This window comes from Aquila chrysaetos, chromosome 6, assembly GCF_900496995.4.
Source record: "Aquila chrysaetos chrysaetos chromosome 6, bAquChr1.4, whole genome shotgun sequence".
Taxonomy (NCBI): domain Eukaryota; kingdom Metazoa; phylum Chordata; class Aves; order Accipitriformes; family Accipitridae; genus Aquila; species Aquila chrysaetos.
This window is the reverse complement of record NC_044009.1, coordinates 34,512,811-34,526,903: the sequence shown is the minus strand read 5'-3', so window position 1 is coordinate 34,526,903 and position 14,093 is coordinate 34,512,811. Positions and strand designations below refer to the sequence as shown.

Below are 14,093 nucleotides of genomic sequence, written 5' to 3'. Positions count from 1 at the left end.
TGTTTTTTTTAACACATCAAGACACACAACCAGTGCTAAACTCTTCTAGCCTATTTACCAACTCAAACACGGAGAATGCCCCATCTCTTTGCATCTAACACCTATGTTTGGTTCCAGCATCGCCATGGCTGAACACCTCTGTGAAACATCCCAATAACGAGGGCACAAAGTACCCCTCAGATCCCTCACAATTCTCCAAAAGCCACTCTATTTCCATCTAGATCTGAAAATTAACAAAACCTTACAGAAGGCTTGGGCTGCTCTGCCCTACGCCCAGCTACCTGTGACTTCAAAAAGCCCTTGAGGCAACAAAAAGCAGCTGGCACAAGGAAGAGCAAGTCAAACACTTCATCATGCCATAATGAGGAAAATCCATCTACAGGTATTTTGCTCCCATTAGAACACCTGGAAATTCCCTCACTTCTGGGCAAACGTTAGTCATTTTAGACCAAATCTTGGACACCCGGTGTCTCAGTTGGTCTGCAATTTGTTTGATAGGATCACAGTACAGACAGACTTGCCTACCTGTCAAAGTTTCCTAATATTTAGGGGATTTTGCTTTCCCTGAAAAAATCTTGCAGATTCCTAAAGCAAGGAAGTTTACACAATACCCATTTTTTAAAAATTACATTTCAGAAAGAACTGGAGTACATTTGTTTTGGTGGAAATGTTAAGACAAAGCATAGTTTGCCCACGAGCATATTAAATTTTAAAAACAAATTTGTTTCTTGGTGATTAAAATAAAACAGTTTTTACAGCTTGTTTTACAGTCTGCAAAGTAGCCAAATGGAAGTGAATGTAAAAAAATAAAACCCGAAACCAACACACCAAACAAACAACAGAAAACCCACACCATACAGCAAGGAGTAACTGCCTCATGCAAATCCAAATGCATGAGACTACAGCCTCTAAAAACACAATGCAACAGTTATAGCTGGAAAGAAGAAACAAACTTATTTTTTCCCATAGGGAAGGAACTAGACTGTATAAAGAAAAATGGAGTGGCTTAGAAAAGAAACAACACACTTCGAAAAATGAAATAAAGTGATTTCTTTCTTACATTATAGTTCTTCAGATTATCACTTGCTATAGGAAGGCCCATGTATCGCTCCGTGTATATTGAATCTGTAATTAAAAAAAAAACAAAACCAGAATCTGCTACTTAATTTTCAGTCTGTCTGTCTACCAGAAATTTTACCCACTGATACAAACAATAAGAATGCACACTGGAAATTAAAAAAAAAATTTAAAAAATCAGGTTTTCCACAGTGAGGCGTGTAGGTAACCATCATTATTCAGAATATTTAATCTTCTTGTTGCCATGGACACCTGAATGCTGAATATTAATAAAGTACTTTGTGTCAATGTTACCTTATTGTTATTCTTTCAGTAATCCTAAGAAAATTACAGAATATCTTGCAGTAAATGACTAGCATTTGAAAAAGTCTTAGATATTTTATCTAAATGTTTACTACTAAAAATCTATAAAATGAAAATGTAGCAGTAGCTTAGGATTCCGCTTGGCTTTATGTTATATATAGTAAAAATCAAGTATCTCTGATTTTCCACAGATTTTTCAGCATGATATCATATTAACTTTTTGGCAGATTTTTTTGCTTTATTTTAAGCCATACAAATCAACATTCTGTTGCCATATTCTAATGTCCATTTGACTCATCAGTGCTGTTGCACTGGGTTTTTTTGATGGTGAATATGCATGCTTCCATAATCCTTTCCTTTATCTAACCAACTAAAAGTGGAATTTTAGAGATCTTGATCTTCATCAAAAAAAATATTTCCTGCCTTACTGTAATATTCATGTCCCAGACATCATGAAAACATTCCTACGTCCTCAACAGACTACTGCTAATACCTGGCAGTATGATTTGATCTGTTGAATTAGCCAGAGCACATAATATGCTATTATACAGCCTCTGTGCTAGTTGCAGAATGATAAATTATGCCTTAATTTAGCAGAGGTTTGCCAGGAAAAGCTTACCCTTGAATGTTTTTGGACAAATCAAAACCAGAAAAATGTCAAAATGTGGTTGCACTGTACCAGCACATATTATATTTTTAACTGTATATAATTTTTTTAATCTGGGAGGAGGGCCCCTGTAACTGTATTTATAGCCCCATGCAACTACAACGTCACACAGTATAAGCTTGAAGCACGTACAGACTTGTCCACTTGTTCAGGTTTTCCTCACATCAAGCTATTCTTAAGATTTATTAATTTATAAAATCCAAATTTTATGCTCTAAAAGGCAAAAAAAAAAAAGAAGGCAATTCAAATCCTATTCTGTTACTTTGAGAGAGTAAATAACAATGCAAGTTCTATGTTAAGTCTCACAGTTCACTGTTATAAGTGAAGTGGCGTATTCGAGAAGCAAAGTCTAATAGCGATGGTTTTCTGACACACGGTACTGGTCTCAGAACATGTGGCAGCTTTGGAAAGCAAACACAGACACATTACAGTAATACTACAAATATAACAAATAATTTAACCTTCATTAAAGGTTAAAGAGATTACCTGGAATTGCAGATCTGACTTTTTAAAATGGAAAGTAAGATTTAGGGAATTGCTTTAATTCTGAAATGCAGTACCCATGAGTTCATAAAAACAGACCAAGTGGCATTTACATGGCATCTAGTAGATAATCAAAGTTCTGCGCTATGAATCAACACTTTGCAGCATGTGCACTGCAAGACATATGGGAATCCTTGTAACGAGGAAGCCATCACATACCGTAATATTGCCAACGTGACACAGGGGCAACCGCTATTCCACACTTGAAGACGCCGCTTCCAGAGCCAAGCACCATGGAGGTCACATATCCCCCATAAGACTGAGAAGAAAACATTGCTGTTATTTTAGTCGGAAAGAAAAGGATGGGGCCCATCTGCCGAACGGTTCATCAGACTTTTATAGGCTCAGCGTTTTTCATATTAATGAACTCCATTCTGAATTTGGGTCAGATCTCACCCAGCCTGCTCAGTCGGGGAAACAGGCATCAAACAGCGCATGGCAGCTGTGGCGCTGATGAATGAGAACTCGCTGGGGAAAAAGGGCGCAAATGCTGCTGAACTGTGACTCAGCTAAGGATGACAGTGTTTGGTAGCACTGTAGGCAGCAGCGAAAGACAGGAAACAAGACACTGCTGAACCGCTGCGTCCCCCTCTGTGCTGGGGGAGTGGGTGGCAGCAGAGCTCGGGCCCACAACGCGCCAATGAGTAGTTGCACCAGGGCATCTGAAAATTTACAACTCCCTCGGAGCAGGCCTACGGCAGCTCACTTGCTAACTCTCCTCCCAAGCGTCGAGAGCAAGACTGTGACGGGAGCGAAGGATCTTCTGCTGAGCCTGTGGGAGGAACTGTGCAGCAACACACTCCTTGCGGTGCACAGAAAATTCACTTGCAGTCTAGCCTGATACACAGATGAGTAAATATCTGACACGCTTGAGCATCCAGGCAGCAAGATACCTAAACAATGTCACCGACCGCCCAAATGACTGCCCTCACTATAGTTTGAAGGGGTTATTTCGGAGAACGTGCCCACCCACATTCAAAAAGAAGAGCAATTTTTGGATCTCATTCCTGTCTTGAAACCAGATTACAGGGAAACGGAACTGTATCTTAGTTCAAAGTCCTTAAATGTTTGCTCCAACTTCAATACTTAGGCCCTCCCAATGAGATCAGCAAGTAATGCATGTACTTAGTAACTAAACCCATGTATAAATATGTTGCCTAACTTGGCCACAGTAAAGATATTACTGCTAAACCTATGGCAAACAAAATTAATGTACACAGTGACAGGCTGACAATCTGAAAACTCAAGAGATGTAGAAAATCTGTTTGCCCACAGGTTCAGTATCCATGATGCATAACGCCAACCGAGCTCCAAAGATGACTGCTCTTCAACTGTTCCTCCCGAGGCTCGTGAGGAGTAAGATGGGAATGCATTAAGGCCTCCGTTTCTGCTGAAAGAATCTCCCTCCCACTAAAGTTAATACTACCACACTTGACTTTATACAACACAGAGATGTTTACCCCCACAAGAAAAGCTACTAAAGGCACCATCATCATCTTGCCATCGAACAATTTATTCACTGGTGCCTGTCACTAGCAGGGACCAAATTTCAGCTAGCCATTTAATTCAAGATCCTGCATGCAATCCTGCATATACTTAAACATAGTATGCTTAAACACAGCATGCAAGAATACTCCCTGTGACACCAGAAAAAGCAGTGAAACAGCAGCCTGGGACAGAGAAATGTTCAGAGTTTGAATCAAATAGATATCACTAACAGTACATATGCACTTAGCGGGGCAGCTGAGGGGGTATGTATATGCTATTAAACACTCCCCTCTACGGGGTATGTATATGCTATTAAACACTCCCCTCTACTGCGACAGGTTTTAAAGACAAATCAAGTCAGAGAAATCTGGTCTCTGGTTGGAAGTAGTGCTGAAATAAAATATAGTCAAGCACAAAAATATAGCAGATTTAAGTATTTTCAGACTGCTAGTGAAAACATGACAACTGTGCCATGCAGCTGGTTCACATGTAATTTTACATCTTTTTTTAAAAAATTAGAGTAATCCAACTAATATAAAGAGACAGCAGTGAACATATACTTAGAATTTTTTTTTTTTAAATATTGGTTCATCTAGTACACAGGAACTTGGCAGTATCCCTTTAAATTGTTTTTAATCCCTCTAATAGTCCTAATCTCTGTTTCAAAGGCTCCTGAACGCTTGCAAAGGGACAACGTATACAGGCACTTGTAAGATGTACTTCGTCAGTTCAGTTATTGGACTGTGCCATGACTCTAGAGGTGCCTCATACTAAGTACTCCAGCACCTCACACACAGCAGCACAACAAATAGTTGTTACAATTAAATAATAAGCCAGCCAAATTTATTTGAGTACTTACCCAACCCCAAATAGCTATCCTGTCCTTATCAACAAAGCCCATTTCAGAAAATGTTCTAAAAGCAAACAGAATAATTAAATGCTTAATGAATTGCAGGTATCTGCCATTATACAGATGTGCTTATTTTCCATCATGTCTCCCTCTTTCTATTGTACAAATAAGCATTTCCCACTTCATCACAGTGGCTGCACATGAAAACATACAATACTTCAGGCACGTGCATCTAAGAAATTCAGGAAAACATCTGTGCGTGGGAAAAACCAAAACCTGGACACTCTGTAAAAGCCTTCAAAACCACACTCACTGACATTTGTATTGTATTAGGTTAGATTTCACAACCTGCCTCACCTTTTTTTTGTCCTTTTTCTTTTTTTTTTTTTTTTTTGTTTGTTTTAAAGAAAGAGCAGCAACACTCAAATTGCAGTAGTAAGGGGACAGGCTGACACCTGTAAATCCAGTCAGAGTTTAAAAAAGAAAGATCCTGAAATGCTATTTCTTTAAACTCCTTAACATTTTAAAATCCCCAAAAGCAAACTCTGTAAGATCACTTCTTTGTGATTCTGAGACATTCATACTGGCACCATTCAGTTTAGTGAGGTTCTACAAGCATAAACCAAGTGACACATTAACTATGATGTTCTGAATAGTTTAGAAGGCTGAATAGTTTCAGAAGTATTCAGAAGTATTCAGTATTCAGAAGGCTGAATAGTTTACACAAATAACTCCATCACAACAGAAACGTGCAAAAAGCTTGGAGCGAACCTTTCAGCTCCAAGTTCCCTGGTAGTATGCTCTTGTACTAATGTGACACTTATCATCTCTATAAAACCAGAGATATAGTAAACTTGTATTACAGCATTAACACTTCTCTCTTTTTAAGCGTAAAATGATGGTTGGCCTGTAAATGACACATGTCAGCATACAAAATTAATGTAGAATTCAGTTATGTTTTTGCCAGTAATTTCAAGATGACCATTCAAAACCTTCAGCTTTTCTTCCCCCTACACAATAAGCACAGAAAAGAAGGAGCAGGTTGTTGACCATTTCACTGTAGCTCACCTGGCTGCTGCTATCTGATCTTCCACTTCATATGTTCCCAGCCTTCGGTTTATTGCATGCAGAATTTCATCCCCTTGGTATCCACTTCCCCTGCCATCAAAGCTGGCCACAATGATCTGCTCGGTGCTTGCAAGGTAAGTAGCCCAGCTGATCCGAAAGGAATAATCTACTTTCTGACTACAGGGTCCTGCATACCTGGGTGAAAAGAGCCACAGATTTCAGGCATTTACTCTCCACATAGTCTTGCATCAAGCATTTGAAATACAATTATTGCTGACAATTTTCAGCCACTGAAGAAGGGTAAACTTTTAAATTAAACTGAGCAAAGAAGAAAAGCATCACGAACTGACTCCAAACTGCTGCTTTGCCTGGACACTAAAAGCGATATGCTTTTTTAAAACATCAACTGTTAATCAAGAAAGCAGCCTAGATTTTATTTGTTTTATTGCTTTCTGCCCTAAAAAGAAACTTCCATTATCTTGACTTTAAGCAGCTTAACAGAAATCCAAACAAAATTCTTTTTTGTGTTGGCATATCTAGTCATCTGAGTTTCAAAGCGATGCTCTTAACCATTTCTGTTCCATTTACCCATAATTTATTTGGTTAAAGTCTGAAATCAACATATAGCCTTCATTTAGGAAAACGAAAAAGATCTTTTCCTGCATTTTTAGTGTCTCATCAGTGTTCCCTACAGTCCAAACTATTTCTTATACAGGCTGAGAAAAAGGAAGCAAAACTGAAATTATAACTTTTTATTTTAAAATATTCGAAAGCACTTGAGCACTACGAAATCACACTCTGTGAGTGCCTGGATGGTAAAATTCCGTTTGCAGTGCACTTCTCTAGTCACCGTTCAACAGAGTAAGAAATGGAAGAGTGGCTCTTATGGCTCTATTACCCATTTTTCCCAGTTTTAAAAGCAAAGAAAAAACTACCAGGAAATTCTGATACCAAGATCACCACGAAGCCGAGGTGATCCTGACAAAGGCCCAGGTCAAGTCAATAAAAATAGAATCAAAACCGAAATAAGTCTTAAGAAGCAAAAAGCACTGACTACTCATTAAAACGATCAACAGGTATATTAAAAAGTATTATAGTGCTACCAAATTATGTATATAAAGATGTATCTAACAATTAACAGCTAACTTCCTTGTCGATTCAGCTTTTCGTAAAAAAAGGAAAAGATTAACATTTTTATTTAAATGAATAGCTAAATTTCACTAATTTCCAGTTAGAAGAAAACATACCAGCATGACCAGAAGTTCCTGAGGAAGAATGGACCAAACAGCACGTGCTCATGGTCTTGAATTTATGAAAAAACAGCAAATTGCAATCCTGACCACAGGGTGCAGTTTGCCAGTACCAGTTGACAGCCAAATATCACAGAGAAAATGCAATATCACACTCACTGCTTCAGCTTTAGGACACAGAGCTTATTCAAGGTTTCATTCTGGAATATAATTTCATTGAATATTATTCCTAATGAACTCTTAGAAGAGCAGAGAAGGAGCTAAGCTAATGCTAACATCCTGGCTTTTAAATCAGAATGTATCTGCCTCACTGCCACCAGCGAAATATGTGCTTGTCAAGCATTACATCATCTTATGGTACAGGACTACCACGAAATTGGGATAAACCTCATTTTTTTCATTCCCTCTTAAAACTACTTCAGGAAGTAATTAGAAAACATGCCAGTTTTGTGTTTCCTGATCTTATTAAGAGCATTTGAAGTAGATGAAAGTGATTATTAACACAACATTGCCATGTAACTTGAAGACTTACACATCAAGGAGCAGAGGGTACTTCTTTGATAAATCGAAATGGGGAGGCAATATCATTTGATACCACAGGTCTAAAAGTGAAAAGAGTTTCACCTAGGTCAGTTCTCCAGTGAAGTAATTTGACATGCATTGCAATTCATACAAAAGCATATTTGAGTCACCCCCTAAAAATTAAAAAGTAGTTTCATCTGAACTGTCCTAATATATACATGTAAAAGTTCCTAGCTAATTTTTTTTTTTTTTTTTTAATGTTTTACAGCTAAGTTAACAGAAAGTCTGGAACTGAGATGTCTACAATAATAATAATAAAATTTGGGGATTCAACATGCTGTCTTGTAACATTCATAACATTATTCTACATTATAAGCTTACATGTAAAACTTGGTAAGTCTCTACAGTGGTAAATCTGACACTAGTTCAAAAATGTTTCTCTACGCAAATTTCTCTCCCAGGACTTAAAAGAAATTTTAAATATTTTGAACCTGCCAGATAGGGTTTGCATGACAGTTTGTAAAGCATCCCAGAAACATATCCAAATATCTATTATTTCTCAAGCAACATTGATTCCGGTTCCATCCATGTTACTCTTTCCACCCAAGTTGCCTGAGAGTTAGCTGAACATTTTAAATGCACACCATGTAAGTTCTGCAAACCAATTGGCTTGATTGTTCACTCATGAATTTTAAAAGAGCTGATGATGCAAAGAAAGCATGAAGCAATGCTGATTGACTGCACTGCACTAATAGCCAGAGTGCAAGCCTTACAGAAATTTGTCCCGATATGAATATGCAAGACATTAAAACACTGAAAAAGTAACAATCTAAACTGAACACATGAAAATACTGATTTTAATTTTTGGCATTCTCTATAGTCATGGGAGTGGATTTCTTCTTTGCTAACATACATGGACTTGTGAGCAGACTTGGAACTTGAAGTAAGACTACATAAATAGGTTTATTTCTCCTATTTGTGACATTAAAAATTGAGTCCCCTTACCCAAAAGCTTTTACCCTGAAGAGATGAAGTAGTAAGAACAAAGAGGAATAAAAAGATGAATATACAACTGATAGCACGAAGAACATCTTTAAACCTCCATCTTGCCTGCAAGATTTCATCTTTAGCCCTAGTAAAAATGTGACAGAAATAAAAGACAGAAAACACAAAGATAAAGAGAGTTATTATATAAATAAGGTAGCAGTGGAAGGAGGGAGGCATCAAAAAGAACAGTTAATGACTAGCAGAACTCAATAAATATAATTCCATTAAGAATATTAATTCATTTTATCAAGAGGAAGTTTGTCATGAAGAGAAAAGCTAGTAGCAAAGGCTGGAACAGGAACAGTTTAGACAGGTACCAGGCCTCCCACTGCTGGTCCATCTGATGTTCCCCATCCTAGGAGCACACCAAGAAAGCTTCTGTACCCAGACGTGCAAATTCAGAGGAGCACCACCAGCAAAGCATTAGCAGTTCAATTTCTAGCATTTTGTTCTAGTCTGTGTTCAGAGGTTTATGTAGTCTTGGAGTGTGAATGTGCTTTTAAAGAACATGACTATTCAATCCAAATATTCCCCTACACAAAGTCAAAGGCGATCTTGTTGAAATGTAGCCTAAATGATTTTGCAAGCTTTTCCATTTAGATCCTATGTCTGGTTTTTGATAATAACTGAACTTCTCCTGCACTGTCCCAGCCTACTAACACAAACCAAAGGGACTTGGTACCTGTAAATTAAGACCTACTTGAATTTAATTTAAATTCAACAATGCTTACAAGCTTTGTGCCCCACCTCCCATTCCTCTTATTTATTTATTTAATGTGGTAGGGACTTCGGTTTTTCAGGTAATTATCAAGGAAAAAATGAGCCACTTCATCATGAAAACATCAAGATATCACACTAGGGAAAAAGCATATTTTAGATAAGAATATTTGGGGATTTCAGAAAAAAACAGAATGCAAAAAAAACACCTCTTGTCTTGCCTCTGAGTGCTGAGTAACTCCAATAATCCCCAATACACCCACCTTTTCTGTCATGCTTTTCAGCAGAAGACCTTGAAGCACTTGGTGGAAGGGGGAGAGAAAGGTAAAACATGTTTTTTGAACTTACTGTATCCACCTACACTAATGGAGCCAATTTTTTTTGAAGGCATCTGAATATCTTTCAATGAATTTTCCAGTTGAGTGTTATTTTCCAAGTATCTGAGGACTAAATAACAGAGTTAGTAAGAGTCAAAGATTAAATATATTATTTTCAAATGCATTGCTCTTTAATTATGAACCACTTTAAAAATTCAATCTGAGATGATGACAACCTACACTGCAGTCTTAGTTTACTGCACTTTTTGTTTTTCCTCTCAGATGCAATGTTTACAATATAGCTTTCCTTCAGTAATTTAGTAACCAGAAAGCTGGTTTCCCCGTTTTTCATCTCAACACAATTTCAGAAAAACTGAACAATTACCCAGTCAGTCAGTCATACATTACTCACTGTTTCCTAGCACAATGTAAAATAGTATTAAATAAACTATGAATAAACGTATGCCAAGCTATATAATTTATTCTTCTGGTTAACTATACTAGAGTAATTATCTGAAATTAAATTTACCCTTTATAACTGACATTTAAATTAGTATACTAAGCAATGAGAACAAAATTAAAATAAATTTACAGTGCAATTTTCTGGCTCAATGCAAATTATATTTTAAGACAACCCCATACCTCGATCATCACTGCTTCTGTGCAGAGTAGATACGGGCAGGCCAGGACCTGTTGATGGGGCACAAACATGAAAGTTTGCATGCTGTCTCAAAACACAACCCTCATAAAGTAACTGGAAGTGGGTGAATCATAAAAGCTCAGAACTTGTTTCCCTCCAGTCTGCACAAGCTGGATTTTAAGTTAGCAGGTCCCAGACTCAAGCCACAGGATCCCATAAAATACTCAAGACTATCTCACAGGCAAACCACATGATTGTGAGGTACTGAAGAATTAAACTTACACTCTTTAGCAAAGTCTACCTATCAGTTGTGGACCACGGTTTGGAAATCAGTAAGCCTTGTCACAGAGACCACAGCAGTCTTCTTCAAACAACCATTTTTACAACCTGACAGAACTATTCCCTCTCTGCTGTCTGTCTGTCCTTCTAGCCCATAGATCAAGGAAGATCTTGGCATCTTAAAAAACAACATACCTTTCAATCTAAGGGAAATTTTAGAGAAGAATTTATTTTTCCCACCCTTTGATTAATTTATCCCTTGTACTGTCTAGCACAAGCACTTAGAGGTCAGAGACAGACTAGAGTCCTGCTGCTTAACTTACGATTACGTTCATTGGATTTTTAACAGCACTATCTATCCTAATTTTATTCCCACACATAGAGCACTTCTCTTTACCCAGCGTGTTGCTCGCCTTGCTCCCAGAGCCTCCAAATTCCTTCTACAGAGCTCCCCATGCAGCTCTTGAGGAGATGCACAACGGACAGGAGTGTTTTGCACCACTTTCGGGTTCACTGATAGACAGAACTATCAAATTTCATCCTTGTAATTTTTGTCAAGGTGCTTTTGAGCCTAGGGCAGAATATGTTTTTCCACTGCCAATGCATTTATCTAACAATATCAACACATATCATTGTTACGCAGTGCATATCAAGATCTTGACGAGGCAAACTTCCCCACCCAACTAATCAGCGTGTCATGTTTATGTCAATTAATTCCGGATATACTCACCATGACAATCTAGCTGATAATACTGTGCATCTTTGCTGAAGGACACAGAATAATACTGGCATCTTTCTTGATTCAGATCACAGCTAACACATTTAGGAGAATTTGGACTGCTTTCCAAGAGCACTCTGTAAAGTAGATGAGCTTCATTTCAGACATGAAAGACTTTTTTTTTTTAAGCTATGCTAAACAAATGTATGCTTTTTAAGGAAGATGACCGAATGAAATACGTTAAAATTCAGCAGTAAAGTCCTTACTGATTTAAAAATTAGAGAACACAGACTTTAAACTCTTGAGTTCAATTAATATTGGAATTATAATCATAGCATAAAAAGCATGAGAGGTTTTCTTTAGGGGTTTGTTGCTTGAGAATTGGTTATTTCTTTTCACAATCTCCGTTTATTAACTAAATTTACAGAAAAATATTTTAGTTATTTTTACAGTTTATACTACTACACTGATTTTCATTAAATATCCTATATAGGATCCCACATTAGACTGTGAACATCCTAATCATTTATTTTGCAATGCTTTTTCTTAAAGTTTCTTTTTCATTAACAAATATTTTACTCATATTGCAGAAAAAATTTCTTACTTATAAAGATTTCGTCCTCCTGGCTTTCCACCATTTTCATTACTAATGTAGTATCTATAAAAGCAAAACATACTGGTTTTGGTAAAATATTTACTGTACATTACAATATTTAAAGGTTTATCTTACATGTTTAGATCAGATTTTTAATGAGTTAAATGACACCTTCTTCCTGTTCTCCCTCCCTGCTTGCTTAGACCCTTGTTACAAGCCCGCCTGATAGGAATCAATAGCTTAATTACAATACTTACAAAAAGTTATTAGTTAGAGCTTCTATGCTGATTACTTCCCATTTTCCTGCAGTAATAGGTACTACAGCCTGGATGGGGGGGAAAAGGCAAGGCAAAAAGTAGAACGTGAAGCTCCTTGATCACCAGGAGAAACTCAAGTCAGTAGTGACTGTCCCAAACCTTATTACTTACCTGTGAGCCATTTATGTAATGGATGTGCTTGTAACCTACGGTATTGCTGAAGACTTTGTAGTAGGTAGCATTGTCGGGTGCAAAGTGAGGGACAGATGGCTGAAACTTGAACACAAGACAGATGTCTATCAAAGCAAACAACAAAACTCCAAAACCAAAATCATAATTTAGGTTTTGATATCTCTGAACAGGAGGTTCAATACTTAAAACAATGCATTGCTGAACGTACTGCAAAATTTTTGCCTACTGACCTATTAGGTAGAACCTGTAGCCATTACCCTGAAAGTAAACACACATAAAATATTTTCTTCCTCTTTAAGCAGCAGTATTTCTCGAGTATTAGCCCTCATAATGATCAATGTCCCCTCCTACCTCCCTTGAATTTGAAGTCCCACAGGTGTTCCTAGTTTCCTACCATTTTAGGAAACAATATGTGCATCTACTTTTAAAGTCACTGTTTTATTCTGTCCAACGCCAACATGCAGCTGTAACCTATAGCAATGCAAGAATTGCAAATACATGGTTTCCTTGAATTTCTCATTTTAAAACATGTATTTGTGAACAAATTCTTTGAACTCTTAATTTTCTTTTTTTTTTTAGCTTAACAGTGAAAAATGTCCCCCTTTATTCAAAGAAAACAAGCTGCTTTCCAAGAGGAAATTTTGCTAGTAAGTAGGTGATTACAGAATGCCAGAGAACCCAAACTGGAATGATATTTTCACAAAGGAACTATCCATTTATCAATTTGGAGTGATGGAAATGAATGGATTCCTTCTACTGACTGTCATTTGGATGTGCTCCACATGGTAGAGAGAAAAACAGAGGAATGAAATTGAGATGAATGAAATAAAAAGTTATTTCTGTGATAAATGTCCAAAACATCTAAACTTTAATTAGCCAACTGACACAATGCAATTACCTCTGAGATGCTATACCCATTTTTGAAATGGAGAGTGAAACTGAAAGATGAAGTTACTTGCCTCCGGTCACTCAGTAAGCAATGACAGAACTTGAGTCTTCCTAACCCATGTGCTCCAGATAATCTCTCCTTCTTCCCTAGCAATATTTTTGCAAAAAATAACCTGGCAAATATTTTGCTAGCTTCTCCCTTATAACAGTCTTGCTTTTTCAAAGTGTGACTTTCCTTCAACTCAACTGGCAAGCTCTGACTTAGCTCATGACCTGGAAGACTTATGCAGTAACACAGGCTGTTCTGAGCATTCTTAGATTAAGTATCATTTCATCTCTACTTTTAAAAAGACCCACCACTATAGCTATATATAAAGACAGAACTCTATGTCTGTATTTTACACACATGTATAATTTACTTAATTTTGTATGTACACTTATATGAATTGTATATACATATATGTGTGTATATATCCGTCTCTCACATAGATATATAAAAATATCCCGTATCAGTCAAGTGTTGTATTTTATCATCCCTAAGTAGATAAGAATAAAAGAAAGGAACAAATATACCTTTCCTATCCCTTCTTCAATCCTCCCTACTTTCCACTCCCTTCTCAAATCCAAGAACCATACAGTGAGATTATCTTTTTCTTCCAACAGCTCCTAAGATGT

At 37.1% G+C, this 14,093-nt stretch overlaps 1 protein-coding gene across 1 annotated transcript in view; it reads right to left on the bottom strand.

Annotated features, from left to right (window-relative positions):
* Nucleotides 1-14,093, bottom strand: part of DPP4 (dipeptidyl peptidase 4) — a 41,253-nt gene that overhangs the window by 6,660 nt on the left and 20,500 nt on the right. Inside the window, exons 13-23 of the mRNA XM_030017006.2 lie at nt 12,510-12,614; nt 12,339-12,406; nt 12,091-12,144; nt 11,499-11,623; nt 10,492-10,539; nt 9,881-9,979; nt 7,779-7,848; nt 5,997-6,191; nt 4,938-4,992; nt 2,750-2,849; nt 1,061-1,125 (exon numbers count right to left, since the gene is read on the bottom strand). Coding sequence (XP_029872866.1) covers nt 1,061-1,125; nt 2,750-2,849; nt 4,938-4,992; nt 5,997-6,191; nt 7,779-7,848; nt 9,881-9,979; nt 10,492-10,539; nt 11,499-11,623; nt 12,091-12,144; nt 12,339-12,406; nt 12,510-12,614 — 984 coding nt within the window. The remainder of the gene's footprint in view (nt 1-1,060; nt 1,126-2,749; nt 2,850-4,937; nt 4,993-5,996; nt 6,192-7,778; nt 7,849-9,880; nt 9,980-10,491; nt 10,540-11,498; nt 11,624-12,090; nt 12,145-12,338; nt 12,407-12,509; nt 12,615-14,093) is intronic.